This window comes from Varanus komodoensis, unplaced genomic scaffold, assembly GCF_004798865.1.
Source record: "Varanus komodoensis strain SLA01 unplaced genomic scaffold, ASM479886v1 scaffold2, whole genome shotgun sequence".
NCBI lineage: Eukaryota > Metazoa > Chordata > Lepidosauria > Squamata > Varanidae > Varanus > Varanus komodoensis.
The window spans coordinates 21,257,569-21,282,470 of record NW_025335568.1 but is presented as its reverse complement, the minus strand read 5'-3'; the positions used below and the strand labels follow the sequence as shown (position 1 = coordinate 21,282,470).

Sequence of the window (24,902 nt, the reverse complement as noted above, 5' to 3'; positions counted from 1 at the left end):
TTTTGCATGCTTCACAGTTTTTCTTTTAAATGCATATGCTTTGCCCCATCTCTCCTATGTACTTTGGCACACATGACCCCACTGGGAACACTAGGTCATTGCCTGCTTTTGGATCCCCTGCCAACCTTCTTATTTGGCAGGCTGGTAAATGCCTGTTCCTGTTTGGATTTGCTGGCATCTGCCTCACATCGGGCACTTTATGACAGCAAGCCAGCAGGCCTGTCAAATATTGTGACTCTCTTGTGAATAGTCCAGTGCCCAATGTTGGCAAGGCTGTAATAGCCAACCTACCAATAATTACTTGGGCCTGCAAGTGTGGTGTTCTTTATGTGTAAAGACCGGGAAAAAATTCTGACACACACAAGTGGATAAATTTTAATCTGCCATATTCCTTGGCAATTCATTACCTTTCTTCCATGATTTCTCTAATAGCAGCCACATTAGGACCAGCTCCTAGATGGGTATAGAAAGGGCCTTCATCTTTTTCAATAATCTGTTCTATTTAAAATGAGATTGAAACAAAAGGGTTAATACTACATGCCTTGGCAGATTTCCTTGAAAGTTACACAACGAAACGTTTAGTTTATACAAGTATTCTGAGCGCATTCATTTTTGTACATTTCTTAGTGAAACCTGGAATGTTTCCAAGATATACACGACACATAGTAAAACCACCCACAAGACGTTGGGTTTGGTACAGGTGTGCAGCAGTTCATTCATAGAGTGATAATGTAGGGTGGCAAGACAGTGGAAGAGAAATGCTGTTTTCACTTTGGAAGAGGAATTTTTAAAAAATGCAAACAATGAATAGGTTAGTTCACTCTTCAGGGGCAAGCGATATTTGGGTAGAAAAGTGGAATGCATAATGCTATAGGTAGGACATTTGTTATGATGCATAGTTAACACAGTGACCTGGTTTGCACGAATGCAGGCACTTAACAAGCCACAGTGGTTTTTTAAGCATCCTGCATGTGCCGGTTGCATGCTGGATAGAGTTGCACAATTACTCCCACAGTGTGCAGATTATCCTGAGATCTGAACTTAGTTACTGTGGCTGGAGGGGGTAGCTGTCAGGGTGCTTCATAAAAGAACCCAGTACCCACCTTCACTGAGTGAGGATGTCAGGATGACCTGCATCCAGGGTAGGTAATTATGCTAATATCCAGCAGGGGTGGGTGGCCAGAGTAGGTTTAGTTATGCTAATTGGGAAGTTTGTGCCTGGGATGCAATATAAGCCAGTTACTGGGTTTCCACAACATGTTAAGCCATAATGGTTTATAAAAACATAGCATTTTAATGTCCTGTCTGAACCCAGAAATCTTCCTGCAGAGTGATTTATAAGCTACCCTGGGGTGGCTTATAAACTACCTTATAAACTAGCCATGGCGTGTAGCAGGGTTTAATAAGCTTACCATGGCTTATTGTGTTGTCTGAATCCTGGCAGCAAAATAAGTCATGGTCAAGTAAAAAAAAATCAGACAGCCCAGTGGTAAGAAAGGCTGGCTGCTTCTCTGGCCAAGAGGCGACTTCACAACCACCTTTCCCACCCACCTGAAGTTACTAAAGCAGCAGTTGGTGACAGTGTCCCCCTTCCCTTTTAGCAGCAGCAGCAGGGACAGGAACGGCAAAACTTTGGAAAACATCCATGCAGGGAGGCAGGCTTGTCCCTTTAAATCACATGCCACAACTCCCCTTATTTAACTCCCAAGGTGTTAACTACTCTGGGTAAATTGCACAAAGGAGGTGACAGCTGGGACTTCCTAGCACCTACCCCTCCCAACCCTGGAGATCTTGCTTGAAAGAGGAGAGAACTTAGGGGATATCCCTGAAAACACCCCTTTTTTACAGGTTCTTGAGGATTTTTTTTTTACAGGGAAGCCCACAAAGCTGAGAGCCATGTGAGCATTGTGTGGATTCTTCTGTCAAAGTTGCTTTTTGCTTAACACCCTTTAAACATAGTTTTAAAATACTTAGCAGTGGGTACAAAGATATAAGTTAGCATGTACACGGTGTACATGCAAACAGACTACCAGACTGAAATTTTGCAGCCTACGGTTAACTGTCCCCACGTTCCATTAATAATTTATTTAACAAAAGGTGGGGACTGTGGAAAGCACCCTTTAGAGAAAAAATCTCTATTTTGGGAGTGGGGGGGCATTCAGGTGGCCCTGAGTTGCCCTCACTTTCAAGTATGGATAAAACAGAGGCACTTTTTAAAGAAACCAGTGTATGGACAGCAATAAATGGCTTGCTGCTGCTCAGGGGTTATTCTGGTGTTCCTGCAGTGTCCCCTGGGATACTGAAGGAGGATGGAGAGTGTGAGGAGGAAGAGAGGGAAGGAGGAAGTGGCAGTGCATAATCACTTCTCTGACTGACTGTCAGGCATGGCAGAATTTTAACTACAGTGCATGATTTAGATTCCCAAGAGAGTTAAGATGTTGCATGAACCCAGCCACTGTGGCTTATTTCCCCTCAGTGAGCATGCAAACCCAGTTGCTGGGCGGTTTCCCAGTCCCCCAGTGACCCTCCTCACAGCCAGCTGTGCAGGTGATAGTACTTATGTACGAGTAAATCCAACCAGTTGCCTGATTCACAATTACAATCACAGATGATTCACAAGCTACCATGGTCTGGCAACTTCTCTGTGACTGCGCAAATCATCCCAGTTCTTATGACTGTGGCTAAATAGAATCTGCTCTGTTATGTGAGCAGGAGGAAAAGCAAGTTGTTTCTGTGTTTCTGCAACTGGTCAAGGCATGTTCTTGACTTTGATGTATCAACACCACTTTTTATTACTTTTTGGTACAGAGGTCTTAAAAGGGAAACTTTCCAAAATCATGTCTGGTTCAGCCACAATATAAAAGGCTAGGTCATGAGTTACAATGCTAGGATTAAAGTTTTAGCTAAGTCTATAGCTCTTGCTTGCATAAGGTTGTAGCTCTTGCCTGAGGTTACGATGCATATGTCAAATGTCCTAAGAGTAGTTTGTAAAATGAAAAATGTAAACAAAATTCAAAAAAGATAAACAGTTCAATGAAAGATGCAAGTCTCTTGTGTTGACCTGCTCTATAAAGGGCAGAACAAAAGTAGGTAACGTTTGGGAATCATTTCAGTGATTCCAGGCCTCTGCACACATTTTTGGAATGGGGTGCTCCTCTAACAAACAAGACAGACAGTGGTTCAAACCCAAAGTGCCTTTCTCTTTACATGTGCATCTGTTCCCCCATCTAAAGTGGAGCATGAGGGTTCCATTAAAGCACCAGAGCAATGCGTATGCAGAATGGAGAATACTTTAAGCATTCACCAGAGTCCTTTCCCCCACACTCCAGTCCAGAAAGGAGGTGTTGTGCAGGAGAAGGGCTGTGGAGCGAGAGATGGAGAGGATTCAGAGTCTCCAACACATGTGCTCCTTTGTTTTATTAAACTATACATCTGTCCCCAGTTGCTTGACCAAACAGACTTTGTATACAGAAACAATTGTGTAGTATCTGCTGCCAGGTATGGTTTTGGTTTAATAAGCTTTATGTGACAGTGCTTTTTAATTTGCCTTCAGAAAAAGTGGATTCAAAATCCTTGTTTCAATTGTGCAAATTTTTTTTTAATGGTTTTGCTTCTGAAGAACTGCTCAGCTGGCATCTCTTTGCTGTGCCTACGGAATCACCTTTCTTGACTGTTCTGGCAATACATAGCCTGTGGGGAGAAGTCATGCCCATTCATGAACATATGAGCTCCCTTTGCCCCAGCTAGTCACACTCAGCTACACATATTTACCTGCAGAAGGCCCCTGGCCCTATACACACCTTCCACACAAAACCCCAAAGTGAATCATGTTCGTATAAATGTAGTACCACACTTGTCTGTGGCATTTTGCATGCAGGAAAGGGGCAGGGTGGAATTAAAAGAGCCCAAGATTTGCAATAGGCTGAAATTTCATCTCCAGAAAATACTGCCAGAATAGATAATAAAAATGCAGTTTCGATCATTTACATTTAACTGAAAAGCAAGAACATTATCTCTGGGATGGGATGGCAAGGAGGGAGGATGGCCAAAGCAAGGAAATTGGTTAGTCTTGGCAAGCAGTAACAGGGTAGATTGCCTATATCATTAATTTCGAAAGCAAAGAACTTAACTCACCAACACAGCTGCATGAGGGGAAATCATATTGCGTCTTGACAGGTGTATCCAGTAGGTTTTTCACAGGAGTATCTAATAACTTGGAAGGCGACTCCAAAAAATGATTGAGAGCTGTTCCCCCAGTTCTTTTGGTGGGAGTTTTTTCATTAGAATGAATGACCTGTTGATCTAGAGGGGTGGCGTGGCTGTTGAAATCCGCAGCACTGGAATTTCTTGACAGAACAGTGATGGGCCCTGTGGTTTCAACCTTCACATGTTTTGGTGATTTGATAGTAAGTGATTTGTGATCAAAGGGTGTCTTGACCTGAATCTGCTTCAGCTGCTGTTCCATGGTTTCGATGATGCTCTTTTGTTGCATGTTCTCACAACCAAAATGCTGAACCTCTTGCTTAATTGGCTTCTTCCATGCTTTGTTTTCCATCTGCCCAGCCATCGAAGGGAGGCAGACATTAATCTTGGGGCCAGCTTCTGCTTTGATTGGCTTGTGACCCATGCTGTGGCATGTGTCAGATTTGTTCTGGTTAATTTGTTGCTCTTGCTTGTTTAAGATGTGCCACCTGAGAGCAGCATGCTTTTGAAAGTCCCTGTGGGGCTGAGATGGAGGATGGCACCCTCTCTGCTCTACCGCATGGGATGTTGCTTGATTACTATATGGCAGGTACCTTGACTGAACCTGGGGAGTTTGCTGGCTGCACATATTAGTGGTAAAATTGGGATAGCTCTGTGTTGGCTGGAAGGGGAGCGGTACAGCTGAAGTTGGTGAGGACTGGGGTTTTTGTTCCTGAAAACACTGGGGTAAGTCTTGTTTTGGAGTCATACTGTTGGGATAATATTGCATATGCTGCAAGTCTTGAGTTATGTTTTCTGCAAAGAGCTCTGTGTTTATAGAATCTTCCTTTTTCTCCGAGACTAAGTGCATATTATTTGGGTAGGAATGCTTCATGACTGTATTTGCTTTAAAAGCCTGATTGTAAAGGGTATCTTTATTGTTCATATCTGACACCTGGCTGGGTCTGGTCTGGAGATTTTGTACTGGAAACTCAGTGGATTTGAAGTAACTGTTTGCTGTCTCAAAGCACTCCTCTATTTTAAGCTGGCTAAAAGATGCTCCCTGCAGTTGCTGCTCCTGATTGCTCTGGGAATGGGCAAAGGTCTGCAGAAGTTCTCTGTTCTTGGTGGGCAACACTGGCTGCTGGGAGCTCAAGGGAAGCTGTGGACTCTGCGGCAGTTGTGCCGGCTGGGCCTGGAGCATCTGCTGCAAAATATGTGAACTCAGGAGCGGCTCAGTCTCCAGTGGCGGAGGGTTTAAGTGCTGCGTCTTTAACTGTGCCTCCAAAGGCTGTTCGGTGTGGTGCTCAGCATGTGACTGAAAGTGAAAGTGCTTTGCATTTTGTGGCTGTGCATGGGATTTCAGCAAAGTTTCCATCTTTGTAGGCTGGGGAGAGTGCTTCTGGAATTGCATTTGCTGGTCAGGTGAAGGATGTGGAGGCAACTGCATGGCCTCGCCCTTGTATAGTGCTGGTATTTGCTCACCCCTCATGTTGTTCTGATAGCAAATCTGACTTGTAGCACCCTTGGATGTATCTGGACTCACAGAATATTGTTTTGGATGTGTCTGCTCAGCTGAATTGGATTGCAGCTGGAGCATTGTTCTCAAGAGCACCTCGTTTGACTTTTGGGGAGACTCACTGGGGCGAAAGTGAGAGGAAGACATTCCAGTCCAAGGAGGTTGTGGATGAGGTTGAGACTGCTGTGACTGTTTTTTTGCTAGGTCTTTTTCACTGTCAGCAAGACCCTCCTCATTAATTTGGCCCAAGATATGCTGAAAGTGTTGTAAATCTTTACTACTTCCCAACATTTGTGGGCCTTGAACTTGAGGGTCCAGTTTTGCTGGCATTTCCTCGGGATACTGTTGCCTGATCCCTGGTGCCATCACATTGAGTACCAGATCTGTTTTACTGGTAGGCTGCTGCGAAACCTGAATGTCTTGTTGAAGACCCTGTTGAAGTTCCTGCTGACAAAACTCAGATATTTGTGTTGCAAGTTGTCCCTGGTGTCGTTGCTGCTCTCCATTCTTCTCTTCCTTCAGATGAGTTTCTTGACCTGGGGTCTTGGAAAGGTTACTGTGCCCTTCTGACACCCCAGTGGATATAATAGGGCTTATTTCTGGGGCTGGAGAAGCTGCAACAGGAGATGGACTGAAAGGCTCATTCTTGAACACAGAAACTTGTTGAAACAAAGCACCATTTTCTTCTGCTGGCTCTGACAATCTCTCTAAGCTTTTGTTCTGAGCTTTTAGAGTATTGCTGGCATTTAGTGAAAATTCTTGACTGGATAGTAAGAAATCTTGATTAGGAACCTGCCCTTTGTTTCCCAGAATATCTGCGTCCTGTGCAGGTGACTGGTGAATATTTTCAGACTTTTGCTGATCTAACTCTAGTTCTGGGTTCTGGAAAGTGTAGCATATGGGCAACAAGGATGGTTTATTGGAGTTTTCTGCCCTGTGGACCTTAGTAGCCACAGAACGTAGCACCTGAGGCAGCTCAGAGTTTGAGGTTTGTGAGGAGCTGATCTGCCCTGAGGTATGGGATGAATGTGGTGCACCACAAGCCAACTCATTAGTAGCCAGAGGGTTTATGGCATTTGAAAGAGATGTGGTTTTCTGCATTGCAATGGAAACATGATCTGGATTATACTGAGACAGTGTTTTCTCCAAGAGTTCACCATGCATGTTTCTCATAGAAGATGCAGAAACTATAGCACCATTAGGAATGGGCACTGCCTTGTTTTTACATAGCAAGACAATGTCCCGGTTGTGGCAACTAATGTTTTCACACTCCTCTTCATGCGGTATTTGGGGAGCATGAGGTGATTCTGAAGCACCACCATTGTATCGTGAGGACTGAATATGAACTGAAGCTGCATTCTGTCCCACATTAAATCCCATAAAGTTCTTGCTGCTGTCTGAACTTGAAACACTTGGTTGATTGCAGGCATCTGATGGGGTTTCTTTCCCTCCCTTTGCTTCTTCGTCCTGCCTAAGTTTCTTGTTCTGGTGAAGCCCATACAGAGAAGGCTCACTAAAAGTGCGCTTTATCCCACCATTTTGCATATATCTGTTACAATCTCGCTTTCCCTGCAGAAGATCAGGGCTTATCCGGTTGTTTGAGTTTCCTCTTGCAGCATGCTTCATTCCATTGTTGGCCTTGAAATGCAGCCACGTGTGGTTGCCATTTAGTTCAAAGTGGTGGGCCTTCTCTGCTGTTGGGTTTCCATTCTGTAGCTTCACTGACAAAGGCTCTGCCTGGCACACATGAGAAGGATGTGGCTTTAGAAATGGGCTCAAACTACTGCCTTCAACATGGTTGGTTCTGTCCTGTTCCATCTGGCTTACTCTGAGGCCATCCACAAGGTTGCCCTCTTACTGTATCTGAAAAAGAAAATGGGGGAGATGGGAATCCATATTTACTTGAGATGCACCACATAAGAAGCCTACCTAATATTTAAGCATTTCTGTTCCCTCACTTTCCATTTGTCGTACATCAGGTTATACGAGTTGCTTCACATGTTCTAGTGTATAAGAACCTAAAAAGAGCAATGTTGGTTCAGATCCATCAGATCCATTTAATCCAACTTCCTGTTCACACCAGAACAAACTTGCTGCCCACAGCATTCCTCAAGCAGGCTATGAGCACAACAGCACGTTCCTGCCCAAATTCCCCAGCACCTAGTGCACACAGGCACGCTGCCTCTGACAGTGGACTAGTAGCCATCAGGACGAGTATACATTGATAGCCAGCTGCTCTACAAAGTTGTCCAACTCCTACTAACAGCTGTCCCAATCAGTCGGCATCACTACATCTGGTGGAAGTGAATTCCATAATTTATTTAACAATATTTGTTTAGCTACAGAGAACCACTAAAGAGGGAAAAAAAGTCCATGTGCTGGTCTAACATGTTTATGCGGATCTCAGAAGAACCATAGTCCTAAAATTGTGAGGTTGCTGCTTTAACTACCTGGCAATTTTCTCTCTCTTTGGGATCCTCAATAACCAGTCCAAGGGAAAGACATCAGATTACCTGCTACTGGAAAATGTCCATGTTTGAAAGACACTGCTGCACTCTTGGACATTGTGACATTGTCTAAATATGCATAAACATGTAAACTCATAATTGTACATCTATGCATCTTCCAAAAGAGCTAAGCACTGTGGGAAGTACTTTCTTTTATCTGTCTTTGATGAATCCAATCCGTTTCATGGGATTACCCTGGGTTGCAGAATTATGGCAGAGGGAGAAACCACACTGAAAGACAGAGGCACACATTAAAGGATTTAGAGTGCAGCCCAATGGAGTTGCCCATAACTCACCAAACCTGGATGATTGTGGGAATCTCATGCAAGGTGAGAGGAGTGACGGGCAATCCTGCACTGCAAATCAGCAGGACATCTCATTTTGTCCATCTAGCTGTGGGGATTCTGACAATCGAAGGAGCCTGGCATGCCATCAAGTGAATTCTGTCTCGTCCTCTCCCTGTTTCTTGGAACACTCCTTTTGCTCCTACAGCCTCAGAAAAGCAGCAGGTAGTTTTTCTTTGCTGACTGTGGGGACAGGAGAGGAATCCAAGTGTGGATTCCTAGCTCTGAGGTCAGGGCTTTTCTTCCTTCCTTGGAGCTGGCAATTTGAGCAATCTTATGGCCTTCTTGATGTTGTATATCCTAATATAATCTAGTTCTGCTCCACAACTGGCAAGTCAGATTACCATTATTTCCTACTACTTCAGCTGTTGGGTGGTACAGAAGTTAAATAAGTAAATAAATAAATTTGTTTGAAAGGGAAAGCACAGTTGGGGACTTAATCTTCCTTCAATCATGCCAAGTCTTTGTTTGCTGTTCACCCCTCTAATGAATTGTGGGGAGGAAAGAGAAGAAAGGCAGACACAGAAATGAGCGCTTCAGTCCATTAAAGCTTTGTGCATGTATCACAGAATATACTTTACCACTTTCTAGATGTTTGAATATAGGAAAACAATGTAAATGTTCCCTTTCCCCCTGTCCAGTGCAATTTTTGAGCATCTCTCATGCTCAAATGATGTAGTCACAACTCTTTCCTTAGCATATGATCACTTCCCTTCCAGGAATATATAGATAAGTAGATGACAGACAGAAGTGTATGCATGCTTGAGCATGTCAATATGTATATATTGTCCTGTTTTTATGAGGGGAGGGGTTACCTCTTTCTCATTTATTTCATGCAAGTTAGGACACTATGGAGCTGTCCTGGTTTCCACACCTTTTATTTGATTACAATGAATCATACTTGCCTCATTTTACTTTCTAGATTATAGTTGCTGTGTTTACCAGTTAAGAACCATCCTTCCCTCAGATCTGTTATTTTTCATTCCTCTGGTCATTAATTGTTGGTTTCTACCAATCCCCCTATTTAACACAACAAGCTCACCAACAAATTACTTAAAGACTTCTGTCCAAAAGAAAATCTAACATCTCCTTTTTGTTGTATTGCTGGGCTTTTTGGGAGAAAAGGTTGCATCGTAAATTTTTATAATTCACATTAGTGCCACATGTGCAAGTTGGATATTAAAAGACTAGGGTCATTGCACAAATACTGTAACCCCAGTGTGTGGGGAGGAATATTTTCTCTGGGTGAAAATAGCAGTGAAGAAGAACTCTGCAGTTTCTGAGGTTGCACTGTTGAAACCTGGAATGAGCACAGTTTTAACGTATGCAAAGATCATGATTAAAACACAACTGCTGGTTCAGGACTTTAAGTGAAGGTGAATACATCAGTATGATTAATCAACCCCTTTCTGAATTATGAAACAGGATCTTTGCATGCAGCAACTGCTACACCAAGGCACTGTTTGAAAATATCTCACACTGAACAGGCGATAGCAGTAAAACCGCCAGGTTATTGCCCTCCCTTAATTTCTGTGTGATGTTGAGTAATGTGGAGTTTCAACACCACATTCCACATTCCTTCATTTAGCAGTCTAATACCACATAAAAGTGAGGGATTTCAGAAATGCCCCCACCCTTTGCTGTTATCTAAAATGACCATATGTGTAACAGCTAAGATTTTTCTGTTCACAAAGTGAGCCATTTAATGAGTTGTGTCCATGTGTGCATGTGGCTGTGTGTCTCTGTGGATGAGGAACCAGCGGTTCTTGGGAGGAATAGTTGTTGCCTGCAGTCCAGTTGGCATCTTTCAAGCACTGTTGCACCCAACTCGCTTCTCAAAGAGAAGAACGGTGGTGTCCTGGCTGGACAAGCTCTGAGCTTCCAGGAGAGACACTGCTAATCCCGCATTTCTGGGTAGGGCAATTTGGTGGCAGGCAAGGCAAGGCAAGGCACCTCAGCAGGTCTGGTCAGGGCGAGGCAGTCCTATGAAGACGAGGCAGAAGCAGTCAGGACCTTGGACAGAGTCCCGTGAAGGTCAAAGGACGCAATCTGTCGACTCGACTCGTAGCTTGCTGCTACAGATTCTTTGTTATTTCACCCCTAAGCAAGCACGTGTGCCAAATTCCCTCCTCCACTCCTTCTCCATGAGGGGCTATAAAAGAGAAAGCGGGGGAAAAAATCACTGGCTCTAACAGAGCTAATTTTTTAAAAGCCCACTGTGAGGTGAACATTTCAGAAAAGTGATGCAGCTAAGAGGGTGAAACTTAAACCTCTCCTACCTAACACAGTGCATTCTAGATGAAGTTCTTGCATGCTCACTTGTAAGAATAATACAAAGAGTCAGCTACAGGTGACCTATTTAATACATTGTGTAGTGTAAGAAGATGTAAGCATCTAAATAGAACTCGATCATTGCCATGGCCTGATGGGAAAATGTTCAAGAGACTGTCGGATTGACCTTTGGTACTAGAAAACGGGATGAGTTGATTAAAAGTATGGTGACCAGGTTACAGTGACAATAAGATTTAATTAAAACCTAACAGGGAAGTCCTGTTTGGAAAGGATTAAGGATTAAGCAATGTACACAGGAAGGAAGGGACATGTCTTGGTAAATATTCCAAAAATTATAGGATTAACAAAGGAAGTAGATGGCATAGATAAATACATTGCAGATAGTTTAATGATTTCTAAATTGGAATAAAACTCCTAACCAGGAGACACAACTTATTAGAACAGTAGTGATGAAGTATGGATGTGTAACAAATGCTACTTACTCATCCAAGTGAAAGAGAAAACAGGGAGTCAAAGGTTACAATGGTTACAACATTGAACCCAACTCTCAGTACACCAACCAAATGCAGTTGTTTTTACAAAACAAGGTACAGTCTTGTTAAATGGAACTATAAGATAGGGATATGCTTATCTATTCTTTAGAATTTATTAATTTATTTACAACAGCTGTGTACCAGTCCTCATCCAAGCAGATTCCAGAAAGGTGAACAGTACAAATTTAAAACAAGTAAAATAATAACCACATTAAAAACAATAAGAATTGTTAACAATAAGAATTCTCAGCCACATCCTATCCTCCTTTAATACACTATACCAGATATAGGGTCATTGTTTTCATTAGGAATTACAAAGTATGAATGTGCATGATTTATATTTGCTGCCTTGTTACCAAACTTGTACATTGATGACATCTGAACTGCAGTGGAAGACTCTGTATGTCCTGTCTTTCATGCAATAAAGTATTGCTTGTATCTTAAGTGTATTCAAACATTTCTGAGGGAATTGAGAAACACACACCCTTAAGAAGCAAATGCACTTTATAAATCTAGCAAAAGTTCTCCTGCCTTGCAAGGGCGTGTGTAGCTGGAACAGCTATCACACATGGGTTGCAATGCAGACGGCACCCCTCCTGTAGCAGGATCTTCCCCCTCCCCAACTCCAGAATGCTCCCATTTCTCCCCCTCAGGAGGCAGCTGGTTAAGTATTTCCAAGTCAACTGCATGTGGGTGGAGGACCAGATTCCTCTTTCTGAAGTTGGAGTGCTGTTCCTGTCCTCAGGGATGGGGATACAATCTGAATTATCCCCTGGTTCTAGAGAACCATAGAATTGTTTACATTAAAAAAACAAACAAACTGTGTTTTATGCATTTTGTAAGCCATCCTGAATACCATGGTTGGGAGAAAGGCTAGATACAATTTTGATATATGATATTTAAATAGGAAATATCTCAACATATAAGAGAGAGCGCTCTCTCTGCTGTGCTATTTGGTGTATTTTATTCATTTATTATATTTATGTCTCACCTTTCTCCCTACAAAGAATCCAGTTAGACAGTTCTCCTCCTTTCCATGTTCTTCTTCACAACAACCCTGTAAGGTAGGTTAGCCTCAGGGTTAGTGACCAGCCCAAAATCACCAAGTGACTTTCAAGATTGAGTGGGGATTAGAACTTGGATCTGATGAGTCCTGTTCCAAAACTCTAACCACCATCTCACTCATTCTGTCTTACTGTATGTGCCATCATGAGTCCTTTAAGGATTCATGGTGGAGATTTATTACTGTTTAATTCTCTCACTTCTGTTATTTATAATTCACTTAAGCTTGATTGTGCAAATTCCAAATTTCTAGAAGAATGTCTAGAAGAAAAAATGGACTATAGACTTTCTATACCATTTGCCCCTGAATAAACACTAGGGCAGCCTTTCCCGGCCTGACTCTCACAAAATATGTTGGATGGCAGTTTCCATTATTCCCAGTCAGTATGGCCAGTAATAGAAGCAGCAGTCCCACATATCTGGAAGACGGTAAGTTAGAAATGCAGGATTCAGGATTGGACAGCATTTTGCAAACACTTGTGACTGTGACAAAATGAGAGAATTCTGTGGTAGTTAAATTGGGAGCTCAAGAATATTTGCTTCTGTCTTCAAGATTTCTACTTTCAATACAATACTGAAATTTTCTCCAGATGAATTATTCTGTTCACAAGTATAATATGCTTTACTCAATTGACCAGTGCACAACAGCAAATTTATAATAGCTGGGAAGAGCAATTTTCGTCTAATGACATCAGTTTTCATAGTTAATTTTAGATAGACAGATAGATGGCTAATGGAAAAGAATGGTCTGTATGGCTCCTGAGAGAGACAGTTCCTTGTCAAAATGGCAACACACCAGGGCAGGTGTGGGTAGGCAGGAAGGCAAGCTGGTTCTCCCATACTGACGGCTTCAGGCCAGCAAGGCACAGGAATCTCAGAGGCCTTTGAGTTTGGCGACTTCCAAGGAGACCGAGCACAGCCCATAGGACTGCATGCTAAATAAACATAACAGAAATCTATGTCCAGTAGCAGCTCTGCATTTCTTTAATTGTTACTCGAAAAATGTGTGCTGGGAGTGGCAGGCAATCTAGACTTTAAAAGGCCCTTGCTCCCACACTAGGGCGATCCAGGTCTGTCCCCACAGCCATGTTAACTCTAGTGTAAAAATGAAGTGAGTTTGTAAAAGTACATTATGCCTGTTTTAGCCTGATGCTATTACATACTTGCTCTTTAGCGAGGTTTATTTAGGATAGAAAGAACAGTAAACAGGCCAAAAAGAAAAAGTGGCAAGTGGAAGTGTAGAATAATGGAAGTAGGGAATAGAAGGAAAAGGGACAGATGGTTTTCAGGAAATATTTTAGCATACTTTTGTCTTGAAAAATCAACACAACCAAGGGTTAGGGCTGCCCTGCTAAATACCACAGAAGGTGGTGCTGTAGTAGAAGACTACAAAATAATTGAAAAGTCATCATGTTGTCTCTTCCCCTTTTCACTGAGTAAATTGCACCTCTTCTAAGGCAGGCTCTATCCACACATATAGTAATTTGGATTTCTACCCTCTTCAGTAACTGTACTTCAGCCAAAACACTTATCAGCTCTATATTTTTTCCACCAGCCACAATTTATTAGAAATTCAAGTCACATCAGGAGCATCTGTGAAACAATTATTGCATCTAGGACCAACTCTGCAGTCTAATCCATCATAATTATGACCAGCCTCCTTGAAGATGTCATGATGCATGACTTAGAACGGCACATTAGCGTGCAAATGGAAGAGGATCTTATTCGTCCAATATGCATTTTAAGTAATTCCACCCACACCAGTTGACACTTTGTGGCACATGGAAATGTTGATATATTACTTTCCTCAGATGGGACACAAACTATAAATACCAAGTCAGGCATATGTTGCTGTGGCAGCTTTGCAAATGATCCCCAACTGTTCCCACAGTGTTTTTACAAACTTTCTTTTCAGATCTTCACATCTGGTTGGATTTGGGCAAACATGGAATGACTTCAGAGAGAAAGAGGCCCTTCTGTGGGGTCCGGTGGGGTCCAAATTGTGGATGCCATCATTACAGTTGACTCAGAAAGTTCTGGCCACAGATCCACTTTTTTTGAGGAGGGTAGAACCCAGCAGCTGGCTAAGTGGTTGGCAAATGTTATTAGCTGTAGAACTTCTTGCTGTTTAAACATACATAGGGTTGCATCTGAACAGATATAAAATGGGCAAATCTTGTCACCGAATATTGCCAAGGCTCTTCCCTGATGCCCTTGTCTGATGAGCTCATCTCTTTGGCTAAGGGCCAAATCACACATTATGTTGAATATGTGATTATCATTAATGTATTTACTTGTGTGGTTTTGTTTTGGGGAGTTGTTTTTTTTTTAAGAAAAATCAAAGGGAAAGCTAATTAAAATGAGGACCATGGTTATTAGCAAAAGCTTAAACCTTCCCCCTTATGCTGCTGTCCTGATGAAAGTCATCCCATCCCCAGAGGGAGTCATTTCCCATGGAATGAAAGTTGCTATTGGTGCTAATCCTGAAGAAAAGTTACTTCTGGGAACAACAGCAGCTTTGTGGGGTGCAGCACAGAGTGTGCAGCAGCACAGAGTGAGGGGCAGGTTAGCTCCTTCCATTTGCATGGCATCTTTAGTGCTGATTCCCTCTCCCGCAATGGTGGGAATGCCAGTAACACATTTCATACCATGTGGTGCTTGGCCCCTAAGAGCTATGCTGGAACAGCAGCAGCCCATGACTATTTGGCTGGGCATTTCCCCAGTGCCAACACCTCCACAAAGACCCTGGCCGCTTCCCGCAGGCTTCCAACCCCTCTCCTGCTGCTGACTACACAACAAGGACACAGTAATGCCATTTCTGCAGCAAAGGATTTACGATGTCGCATTTCTGCTTAGCACCTTTCATTGACAAAAGCATGTCTTGGAAGAGGCACATTTCAAACCCATATTTCAGCCATGAGACATGCTTCCAGGGGGTTTTACAGGGACATAAACAGTTGCACTGGCTTCTGCTTGGATCTGCAAAGTGTTGGGGATGACTTAATGCTGGTATGCAACCAGCATATACAAAAGACTGCCTTTTCCTGTCCAAGCTTATCTGCTTATTAAAACCAGCAGAGGGCTCCATGTATGTCTATCCCTATGGAAATAGATCAGGTTGGGACCCTGGAGGACCCTTCAGTGCCTGGCAACCAGGCTATGGAATTCTCTATGTGGAATTCCCTACCTGGTTCCCTTATTAGTCCCCACTGCACATGCACACTCACACACAAACATTGTATAATGGCCAAAACAGACATTGACTGTGAATTTAGCAGCCATGTCCTCCTTTCACTTTTATCTAGAGTAGATGCTGGGAACCCAAGCCAGATCTTAAACGCAGCCCCCACTAGAAGGCCCGAAAAAAAGGTGTAACTTTTAAACACATGTAAGTTACACCTCTCAACCTTCCTGTTTTGGAAGGATTCTGGCTATTTTTTAAAAGATCTACTGGAAATGAAATCTGTTTATAGCTGTTTTATGGTGCTTTTCTGCATTCTTGCTTTTACTTTAGCCAGTCTTACATTTTTGTGGTTTATTTTAAAGGTGCTTTATTTTATTATTGCTTTTATTCTGCATGTCTATAATTGACTGTTAGCTACCATGAAGTATTTTAGAAGGTAAAAAATATATTTTAAAATAAAAACCCATGGATTTGTAGGAGCCAGTCATTTCTTTCTTGTGGTAAGTCTGGCTGCTCAGGGACAGTGACCTTAAAGCAGAAGGTCTTAAAGCAGAAGAACCCAAGAGCAGACTTGCTAGAAAAGACCATCCAGCACACATTTGTATCGAACCCTAAAGCAACCTTCAAATACAAGAGCACCCAACAATAGTCAAGTCTAAAATGCAAGAGGATCTAGCCGTTAGGTTTCTTTTGTGTGGTTCTCAACAGCTTGGCACACTGTCCATGGATGGGAATTCATATAAACGTCAGTGGCTCTGCCTCAGCAGACTTTACCATTGTCCATCATTCTGCTACATTAAGAGAAGCTCCTTCTCAGGATAGTGACAGATGAGAAATTCCTTTCAGTTCATTTTCAGCCAGAATTTACCCAGTTCAAATCTCTTTGGACAAAATGCAGGCCTGAACACAAACTGGAATCAAAGTCAGTATATTTGCATGGGTTTGTGATGTGATGCAGAGAACAGCAGCAGCAAAAACTTTTTAAAAAGTGTGCCTTTGAAAAATGCAAATAAAGAATACATAATTTTGAGAAACACACACATAACACTTTAATTAATGGAAGAAAATGGGTACCTTTTAAAAATGTATACAATCAATGCACATATTTCAGGAAATGCATACAAAAAGATGCAAAGATGTTTATGCAAACATAGTTCCATCCGCCTACACCCCGCAAAAAGTCACAATCTGATATATACCTTTGCGGTGGAGTTCAGAGAGCCATACAGAGCTCAGGGTTTGCTGATTCACAACTGTGAAGGAAGAACTCGGTTTTTTGTACAAGTTGTCCTCTTTGAAACCTGCCTGATGTTGTAAAGGGAAGCTGTTAGAGCTGTTTTATGAACAAGGCTTGCCCGCCCTAGGAAATATGATGCCACAGTCATTGTGATCCTGCAAGACTGGCCCAAGACATTCTGCTGCCTGAAGCGAAGAATGGGATGGTGCCCCCTCCCATTCCATGCACAGATAAATGAATGGGTCTTGAATACTGATGGTGGAAACGCATTCTGCACTGCAGCTGAAGGTACACAGTAGGCTATCTTACAGGGTACACAACATGTGGCATGCTGCACAGAGGTCTCGCCTCCACATCTTGTTGCCACCTCCTGGCAACTGCTACCTATTCTCTTTGTTCTGGAAAATACTCAGTGAAGGACTTGCAAATTGCAAGTGACTGACCCTTGCCAAAAACACTGACCACCCCTTCTATACCTTCAAAGTGGTAAAACTCAATGAATATCAGTCTTTTAAAAAGCCACAGCTGGAATTTCTTAGTGTGTTAAGTGAATGCTCATTCAAAAAAAAGTGTTCTCAGTATTATTATTAATTTTATTTCTATGCTGGTCTCTGCTTAAAGCTCTCTGGGTGATGTATGACAATAGATAAAGTAGAATATACACAATTTTTGCATCTTTGCAAGGCTTGTAGGCTTCCTGGAGGCAACTGACTGTCCTCTGTGGGAAGCAGACGGCACTGCTGGATGGATCTTCACTAGATCAGAGTGAGATTTTTCTTATCATGGTGCAGGCTTGTTAACATTGGCTAGCATTGGTTAACCCCCTGAATTAGAAAAGATGAACAAGTGTGTGCGAGCGCATGTGAGTCAGATTTGTCAGGACAGGAAAATCTTTACTAAGATGGGCTGAGTAAATCTTCAGTAAACAGTTTTCCACAACAAATGGTCAGTATTATGTAAAGAAGGCTAGACCCCACCAGGCATAAAATGTTACAGGGTTCTTCAGCTGTGAGTAGTTATGTGAGATTAGAACTCATATACAAGGGCTAATAAGTTCCAACTAGAATGAAAACATAGGAATCATGTCTTCCCACTTTTCTGGGAGAAGTTCTTTTCAAAAATATAAATGCACCCGTCATAGTAACCTTTCCTGAACTACCCACATTTCTTAGCCAAGTATGTCCTAGAGGTCTTCTCCCTCCAAATGATCCCTTTAACACTTTCACAGTGCCTTGTCTCAACAGGAACTCTGAAAACCACCACCCATCCGCCTTCATTTATCAATCCATTTGCTACAATATTTGGGTTCATTCATTTATTAGATTTATATCCAGCCTTTTCCTTATTTTTAAAGAACTCAACTAGCTTACATCATTCCCCTGCTGCTGCTTGCAGTCTAATCCCCACAACAACAACCCTGTGAGGTAGGTTGGGCTGAGAGTCTATGTCTGGCCCAAAGTCACCCATTTGGCTCCATGGCTGAGAGGGGACCAGAAGCCAGATTGCCTGAATCCCAGTCCCGCATTCTCAACCAGTACACCACACTAGTGCAGAGTTTTCACCCAATTTTACACCCAGATGTATTAGTTTCTGTTGCATTAGGAGGAGACCTTAGGAGCAGAACTAGCAGATGCAAGACTGGATACCTGTCCAGTACTGTCCACTGGATAATGTCCATTACACCCCTTCTGGGTGTATGGGGTGATCAGGGAGGAGTAGCACCTCTGGTGTAGGGGCATATCAGTAAACTGAGGAACCCCAACACAGCAGCTTCACTAGCAGAAGATCTTGACAACCAACTCTCTGAGCTGCAATTAGAGGAAAATGCTGAGAAGGTCTGGAAACGCTTCTGGGATATTGTGCACTCTTCTGCACTAAAGGTTCTTGGATCCTCACACAGGAAACAGCAGGACTGGTTTGATGAAAATGATGAAGAGATCAAGGCCTTACTTGCCGAAAAGCACCACCTTCACCGTACTCATCAGAACGACCCATTGTCAACAGCTAAGAAAAACGCCTTCAACAATGCTCACAGGACTGTACAGAGCAAGCTTCGCAAGATGCAGGACTCCTGATTGAGTGCCAAGGCAGATGAAATCCAGAAGTTTGCTGATAGAAACAATGCCAAACAGTTCTACGAAGCCCTCAGATCCTTGTATGGACCTCAGCCTTCCGGGAGCTCTCCTCTACTGGACTCAGACGGTGCAACTCTCATTACTGAGAAGACTGATTCTACAGCGTTGGGCTGACCACTTCCAATCCGTACTGAACCGCCCATCCTCCATCAATAATGAGGCGATTGACAGAATGCCCCAGGTGGATATCAACCACAGCCTGGATGACCCACCATCAAAGCCTGAAACCCTACAGGCCATCAGCCAGCTGTCCAGTGGCAAGGCCCCAGGATCTGATGCGATCCTAGCGGAAGTCTATAAGGAAGGTGGTGCAGTGCTTGTTGACAAACTCACTCAGCTGTTCCAGTCCTTCTGGAATCAAGGATCCAATCCTCAGGAACTGAAAGACGTGTCCATCATGCACCTCTAAAAGAGGAAAGGAAATCAACAAGTCTGTGATAATCATAGAGGAATATCACTGCTCTCCAACGCAGGCAAGATCCTTGCACGTGTGTTGCTGAATCGCCTGACTGACTACCTGGAACAGGGTCTACTACCCGAGACACAGTGTGGCTTCCACAAAGAGCATGGCACTGTGGACATGATCTTTGCAGCCCGACAGCTCCAAGAGAAGTGTCAAGAGCAGAACTGTGAACTGTACACCATCTTTGTGGACCTCACCAAGGCTTTTGACACTGTGAGTTGCGAAGGTCTGTGAAGCATCATGTTGAAGTTTGGGTGCCCTGACAGATTCATCCTGATGGTACGTCAGTTCCACGACAGCATGACAGCTCGTGTTTTGGACAACGGAGAAGCTTCAGAGGCCTTTCCCATCACAAATGGCATCAAGCAAGGGTGCGTGCTGGCACCGACCCTGTTCAGCATAATGATCTCAGCCATGCTGACAGACGCCTTTCAGAATAACTCCTTGGGAGTCAGCCTGAAATACAGGACCAATGGGAAACTGTTCAACCTGCAAAGACTCCAGACTGTCACCAAGATAAAGGAGACTGTGCTACAAGACCTCCTTTTTGCTGATGACTGTGTCCTGAATGCTGGATCAGAGCAGGAAATGCAAGCCAGCATGGACAAATTTGCAGTAGCATGCAACAACTACAGCCTCCTCATCAACACAGAGAAAACCAAAGTGATGCATCAGCCAGCTCTGAAAGCCCAATACCAAGAGCCCCCCATCACAGTGAAGGGACAAAAGCTGCAAGCAGTGGACCAATTTACATACCTTGGCAGCACCCTTTCCCGCGCAGTGACAATTGACATCAAGGTCAACTGCAGAATCATCAAGGCAAGCTCTGCATTCAGCAGACTGCAGACCAAAGTGTGGGACCGCCATGGAATAAGCCTTGCTACAAAGCTTAAAGTCTACTAAGCAGTAGTGCTAACTACCCTGTTGTATGCCAGTGAGACTTGGACAGTATACAGGAGGCACGCTAGGCAACTGAACCACTTCCACACGACTTGCTTCCACAGACTTTTGAGGATCCAGTGGCAGGACAAGGTGCCAGACACAGAGGTCCTTTCCAGAGCAGGCCTGCCATCAGTTCACACCCTGCTGATGAAAGCCCAGACACGCTGGGCAGGCCATGTTGCAAGGATGCCAGACCACCGCATCCCCAAACAGCTCTTCTATGGTGAGCTGTCTCAAGGAAAGCGATCGTACGGGGGACAAAAGAAGCAATACAAAGACATGATGAAAGCCTCTCTCAAGTCCCTGGTTATCGACACCACCACCTGGGAGACCCTGGCACAAGACCGATCGACATGGCGCACGCTGATCCACCAAGGCTGCCAAACTTCTGAAGCCAGAAGGACAACAATAGGACAAGAGAAGCGAGCACTCAGTAAAGCCAGAGTTGCAAATGTTGCAACAACGGTGCCCACACATGTCTGCCTGACATGTGGCAGAACACTCCGTGCACGTATTGGCCTTATCAGCCACCTGCGGACACACCGTGGACAGCTCACAACCCATTAGATGTCAAGATCCTCATTGAAAACGATGGACGAACATCATGTGCATTACAGCACTTACCCTGGCAGTATCTTTAGTTCCTGTTAATGTTGCATACTCTTTTATGGAATCCACACATGCATGTGCATCTGACATCTATTTCATGACATCTGATGGAGTAGACGGTTGCCTATGAAAGTGCATGGACATTACCAATTTGCTGGTAAGAGAGCAGAGTGCCTTATGTTTACTTGCTGGCACAGACTAGCATGTTTGTGTGTCTGGAGTTCCTCACACATTTTTAAGTATTTATACATTGCCTTTCAACTTTTTGCAAGAGGTTACATAGTAATATTGACAATCCTCAAGCTTCCAAATTGTATCACTTTCCACTATAGTTTATTTCACTCTTACTTGAATAAGGTGTGCTTTGCATTGTGTAAGTTTTACTGGATAGAAAGTACGAATGACTCCTGGTGGCAATGATTATAGGCAGGCCTGCAGTGAAAACGGGGAAAACAGCCTCCTTAACTGAAAGTATACTGAGCATCATCAGGCCCAAGTGATAACAGTTTGCAAAGAAAAGGGAAGAGATGCTCTCTACTCCTTAGTACCATTTTTTAAACAACTTCCTCAAGCTAATATCCTCCAGCCATGTTGGACTGCAACTACCATCATTCCTAATGAGCATGGCCATTGTACCAAACTAACATAAATGGCAGAGCTGTTTGCCCCTTAGGAAATTTGCCCCATGAATGGCAGAGCTGTTTGCCCCTTACATATTGCTAGGAACAAATGCCTGATCTTTTTATGGAAACATGGTCACAGTGGCATACCAAGCATAATTTCAGCAGATAGAGAAATCATTCAAAAGCATCATTTAAAAATTAACCCTAGCAACAGATATACGTATGCATCTACATAGGAATCTGACACTCCATAGTAGAGGTAATGAGTCAGAATCCAACAATTATATGTTGATAAAATCTTCCTCCTATTTCTTTTCATACTTCCATCCTGCAAGTACATATAGATTCAATATTTGCACTACTCATAAATCACAATCATAAAATGTTTCCTAATTTCAATTCAAAGCACATTTACCCCAATTTGGCCATCCTCTTTGAGGGCATTATATTAAAAGGTGTGTGTGTGTGTGTGTGTGTGTGATGCATCTGAAAAAACCCAGTATATTCTTTTCAAGATGCAAATTCTTGTATTTACCAAGTAAGACCAGGAACTGGGTTTTGACAGTTCCATAAGGTACTTTGTCCTCCTCCTTTCACCTCATTTTCCTTTTAAAATATTTTCAAAGCCATGAGAATGGTCTGTCTGACTTTGTTCTGGCAAATTGCCATCTACTGCCAATTCAGTTCAGCTCCTAACCTTCCAAAGTACCTGGAAGCCCAATAAGATTTAGTATAACTTTAGGTTTCTGAAGGAGTACCAAGTTACTTCCTATGTTTTCAGGTATCAAGGGAGACATATGAAAAGGTAATGAAAAACAACCTTCTGTTAGTTTTTCCACAGAGTTTCCCTTCATACTCTGCCAGAAGTCAGTCACAAAATGTTAGTTCACAGATTGATAACTGTCTGCCCACAGCATGGCTGTAACGATTGGTGCACAGAAGAATCAGTGTGATTGCAATGGAGTATTTCTAAAGAGGAGGAGGAAATGACATACGTTTGGAGTGCTGACTCTGCAGGAAGTTTTGATGGGCTAATCAAACAGCAGCCCTTTATTTTTAGAGGAAGTCACGCAGCAGTTTCATATAAGGTGTTAGGATGAATAGAAGCATTAATTTTATATCTTTGGTCAACCATGGAAAAAAGGAAGGGGTTTTTTTTCCAGTTAGGCTACTTCTCTTCTTTGTAAAGCAAAAGAAGAACTCTCAGTCCTGCAGATCAGTGCCTGAATTACCAGGGGCCATATGGATGTAGCCTCCATAGCTGCCATTTTCAGAAGGTTGACCAGAGTCCCAGGGTGTGGTCTGACGGCACATGGACAGCCACCTTGCTGAAGCTACGCTGGTCCGGTCAGTGCTTAGAAGGAAGACTACCAAGGAACTGAATGTTGTCACCTTGAGTTCTATAATGGAAGTGGGGAGTCAATGAATGAAGCATGCACAGTTCATGAAAAGCCACCCTGCTATCAATGACCATGAACTGTGCTGGTTATTATTATTTGCAGTAGCTGGGGAATATGAGTGGGAAAGTGTGGGAAACAGTGGCAACTGTTTGGCCACCGTGTGAACAAAGTGATGAATTGGTTGATGTGATTCCTGCCTGCATAGCTTTACACTGAACTAGCCTGTCAAGTCTCCTTTGCTAAGCTGGAAAGGCATGGGCTTGCAACTGGATGGGTGACCACATGTGGAAGTAAAGCAGGGGGCTGGGCTCAATGGCCTTATAGGCCCCTTCCAATTCCTCCTCTCCTCTCCTCCATTCCATTCCATTCTTATTGCCTGCTCCCTGTAAAATGTGAACCCTGCAGAAGATACTTTAAGATTACACTTTATAAAAATCAACCATTATCAAGAATAACGTTCATTGTCAAATATCTCTGATATCATTCATTTTTGTACTCATGGGAGTAGCAATGTTAACATTAATGCAATGCTACCACAGTATGTCGTAGTGATCTTCATCCTTCTGTGGCACAAGGGTTAGGGTTAAGCCAAGAAAAGGTGCTAGATTAATTCAGAATGACCAAATGTATGGCCTTTGTAGGATGAGACTTAAAGCTACTGAGCTGCAGCCCTGAAAGAGATGCAGTTGCATACAGTTTCATCAGCTTCAGCTGCTGGCAGTGGTAGCCAAATAAAGCTACATCTGGTAGCAAAGAACCTTTGAAAAATCAAACAGCCTTTTTAAAGGAAAATAATGGAAATATATGAGGTAGCTGCAACGTCCAATTATTAATTAAATATAAAATTTACTCTTGTAAATGAAAACACATTGCTTGAAAAAGGATATAGAAATTTGATGCAAAGTCCAGTTAATTTCAATAATATTCGCTAGTACTGTTGATGGGAGGTGAAAAAACAACAAAAATAACAGCAAATATGGTCATCATACTTCACAGTTTATGCACTTCTAAGTTCCATTTCTCTTTGCTACCATATAGCAAAGACAAGGTACTCTTTCTTTTGTACATGCTATGCAGCAGATATAATCTGAAATATCTTGTAGTTCATACTTACTGACTAGCATTAACGGTGGAATCTTTTGTATGTCTACCCAGAAATATGTCCTAATCATAGAATAATAGAATAGAATAATAGAGTTGAAAGGTGCCATGAAGACCATTGGGTCAACCCCCTGCTGCTGTAGGACACCAATTTACACCAGCCCATTCAGATGGCTGTCCAGTTTCTTTTTGAATTTCTCAAAAAATAAAGGTAACAGGTCCGATTTGCAGGTAAATATGTATAGAATTGTAGCTAAGATGTCACATTTCTGAATCATTTTCCTCCTCCTTGCAAAACCAGCACCTTGCACTTCATCAACCCTCTCTTTAGTACTTCAGGCAACTCTTCAAGACTTCTCCTACCTTTAGAGCAATGATTGCCAAAGTGGGCACTGCCCCTGGGAGCAGTGGAAAGATCCAAGGGGGTGGTGATTGGTTGCTTGAAATTTGCAGTAAAGCAAAAACCTAATATAAAGAGGAATGGGGGCACTAAGGTTGTTGTCCAAGAGAAAAAGAGTCAGCAGTGCGAAAAAGTTTGGGGGCCACTGCCCCAGTGAATCCACACACCATTGGCCTGTGTTGGCTTATTGGTTTACAGGCTTCTTTGATATCCTTGATATAACAAATACTTTTGTGACTTAATCATCCTTATTTGGTATGGTTCATCTTGGAGAAAAGAAGAGGTAAATATCTAAACAGAACCTGGGAGTTGCTAGGAGAACAGTAAAGAGTCAGAATGACCTTTGGTACACAGTGAGTTGATCATATG

General features: G+C 42.9%; 1 protein-coding gene across 1 annotated transcript in view; it reads right to left on the bottom strand.

Annotated features, from left to right (window-relative positions):
• Nucleotides 1-24,902, bottom strand: part of TET2 (tet methylcytosine dioxygenase 2) — an 87,886-nt gene that overhangs the window by 22,113 nt on the left and 40,871 nt on the right. The window contains exons 2-3 of the mRNA XM_044429623.1: nt 4,135-7,564; nt 408-498 (exon numbers count right to left, since the gene is read on the bottom strand). Coding sequence (XP_044285558.1) covers nt 408-498; nt 4,135-7,519 — 3,476 coding nt within the window. The 5' untranslated portion in view covers nt 7,520-7,564. The remainder of the gene's footprint in view (nt 1-407; nt 499-4,134; nt 7,565-24,902) is intronic.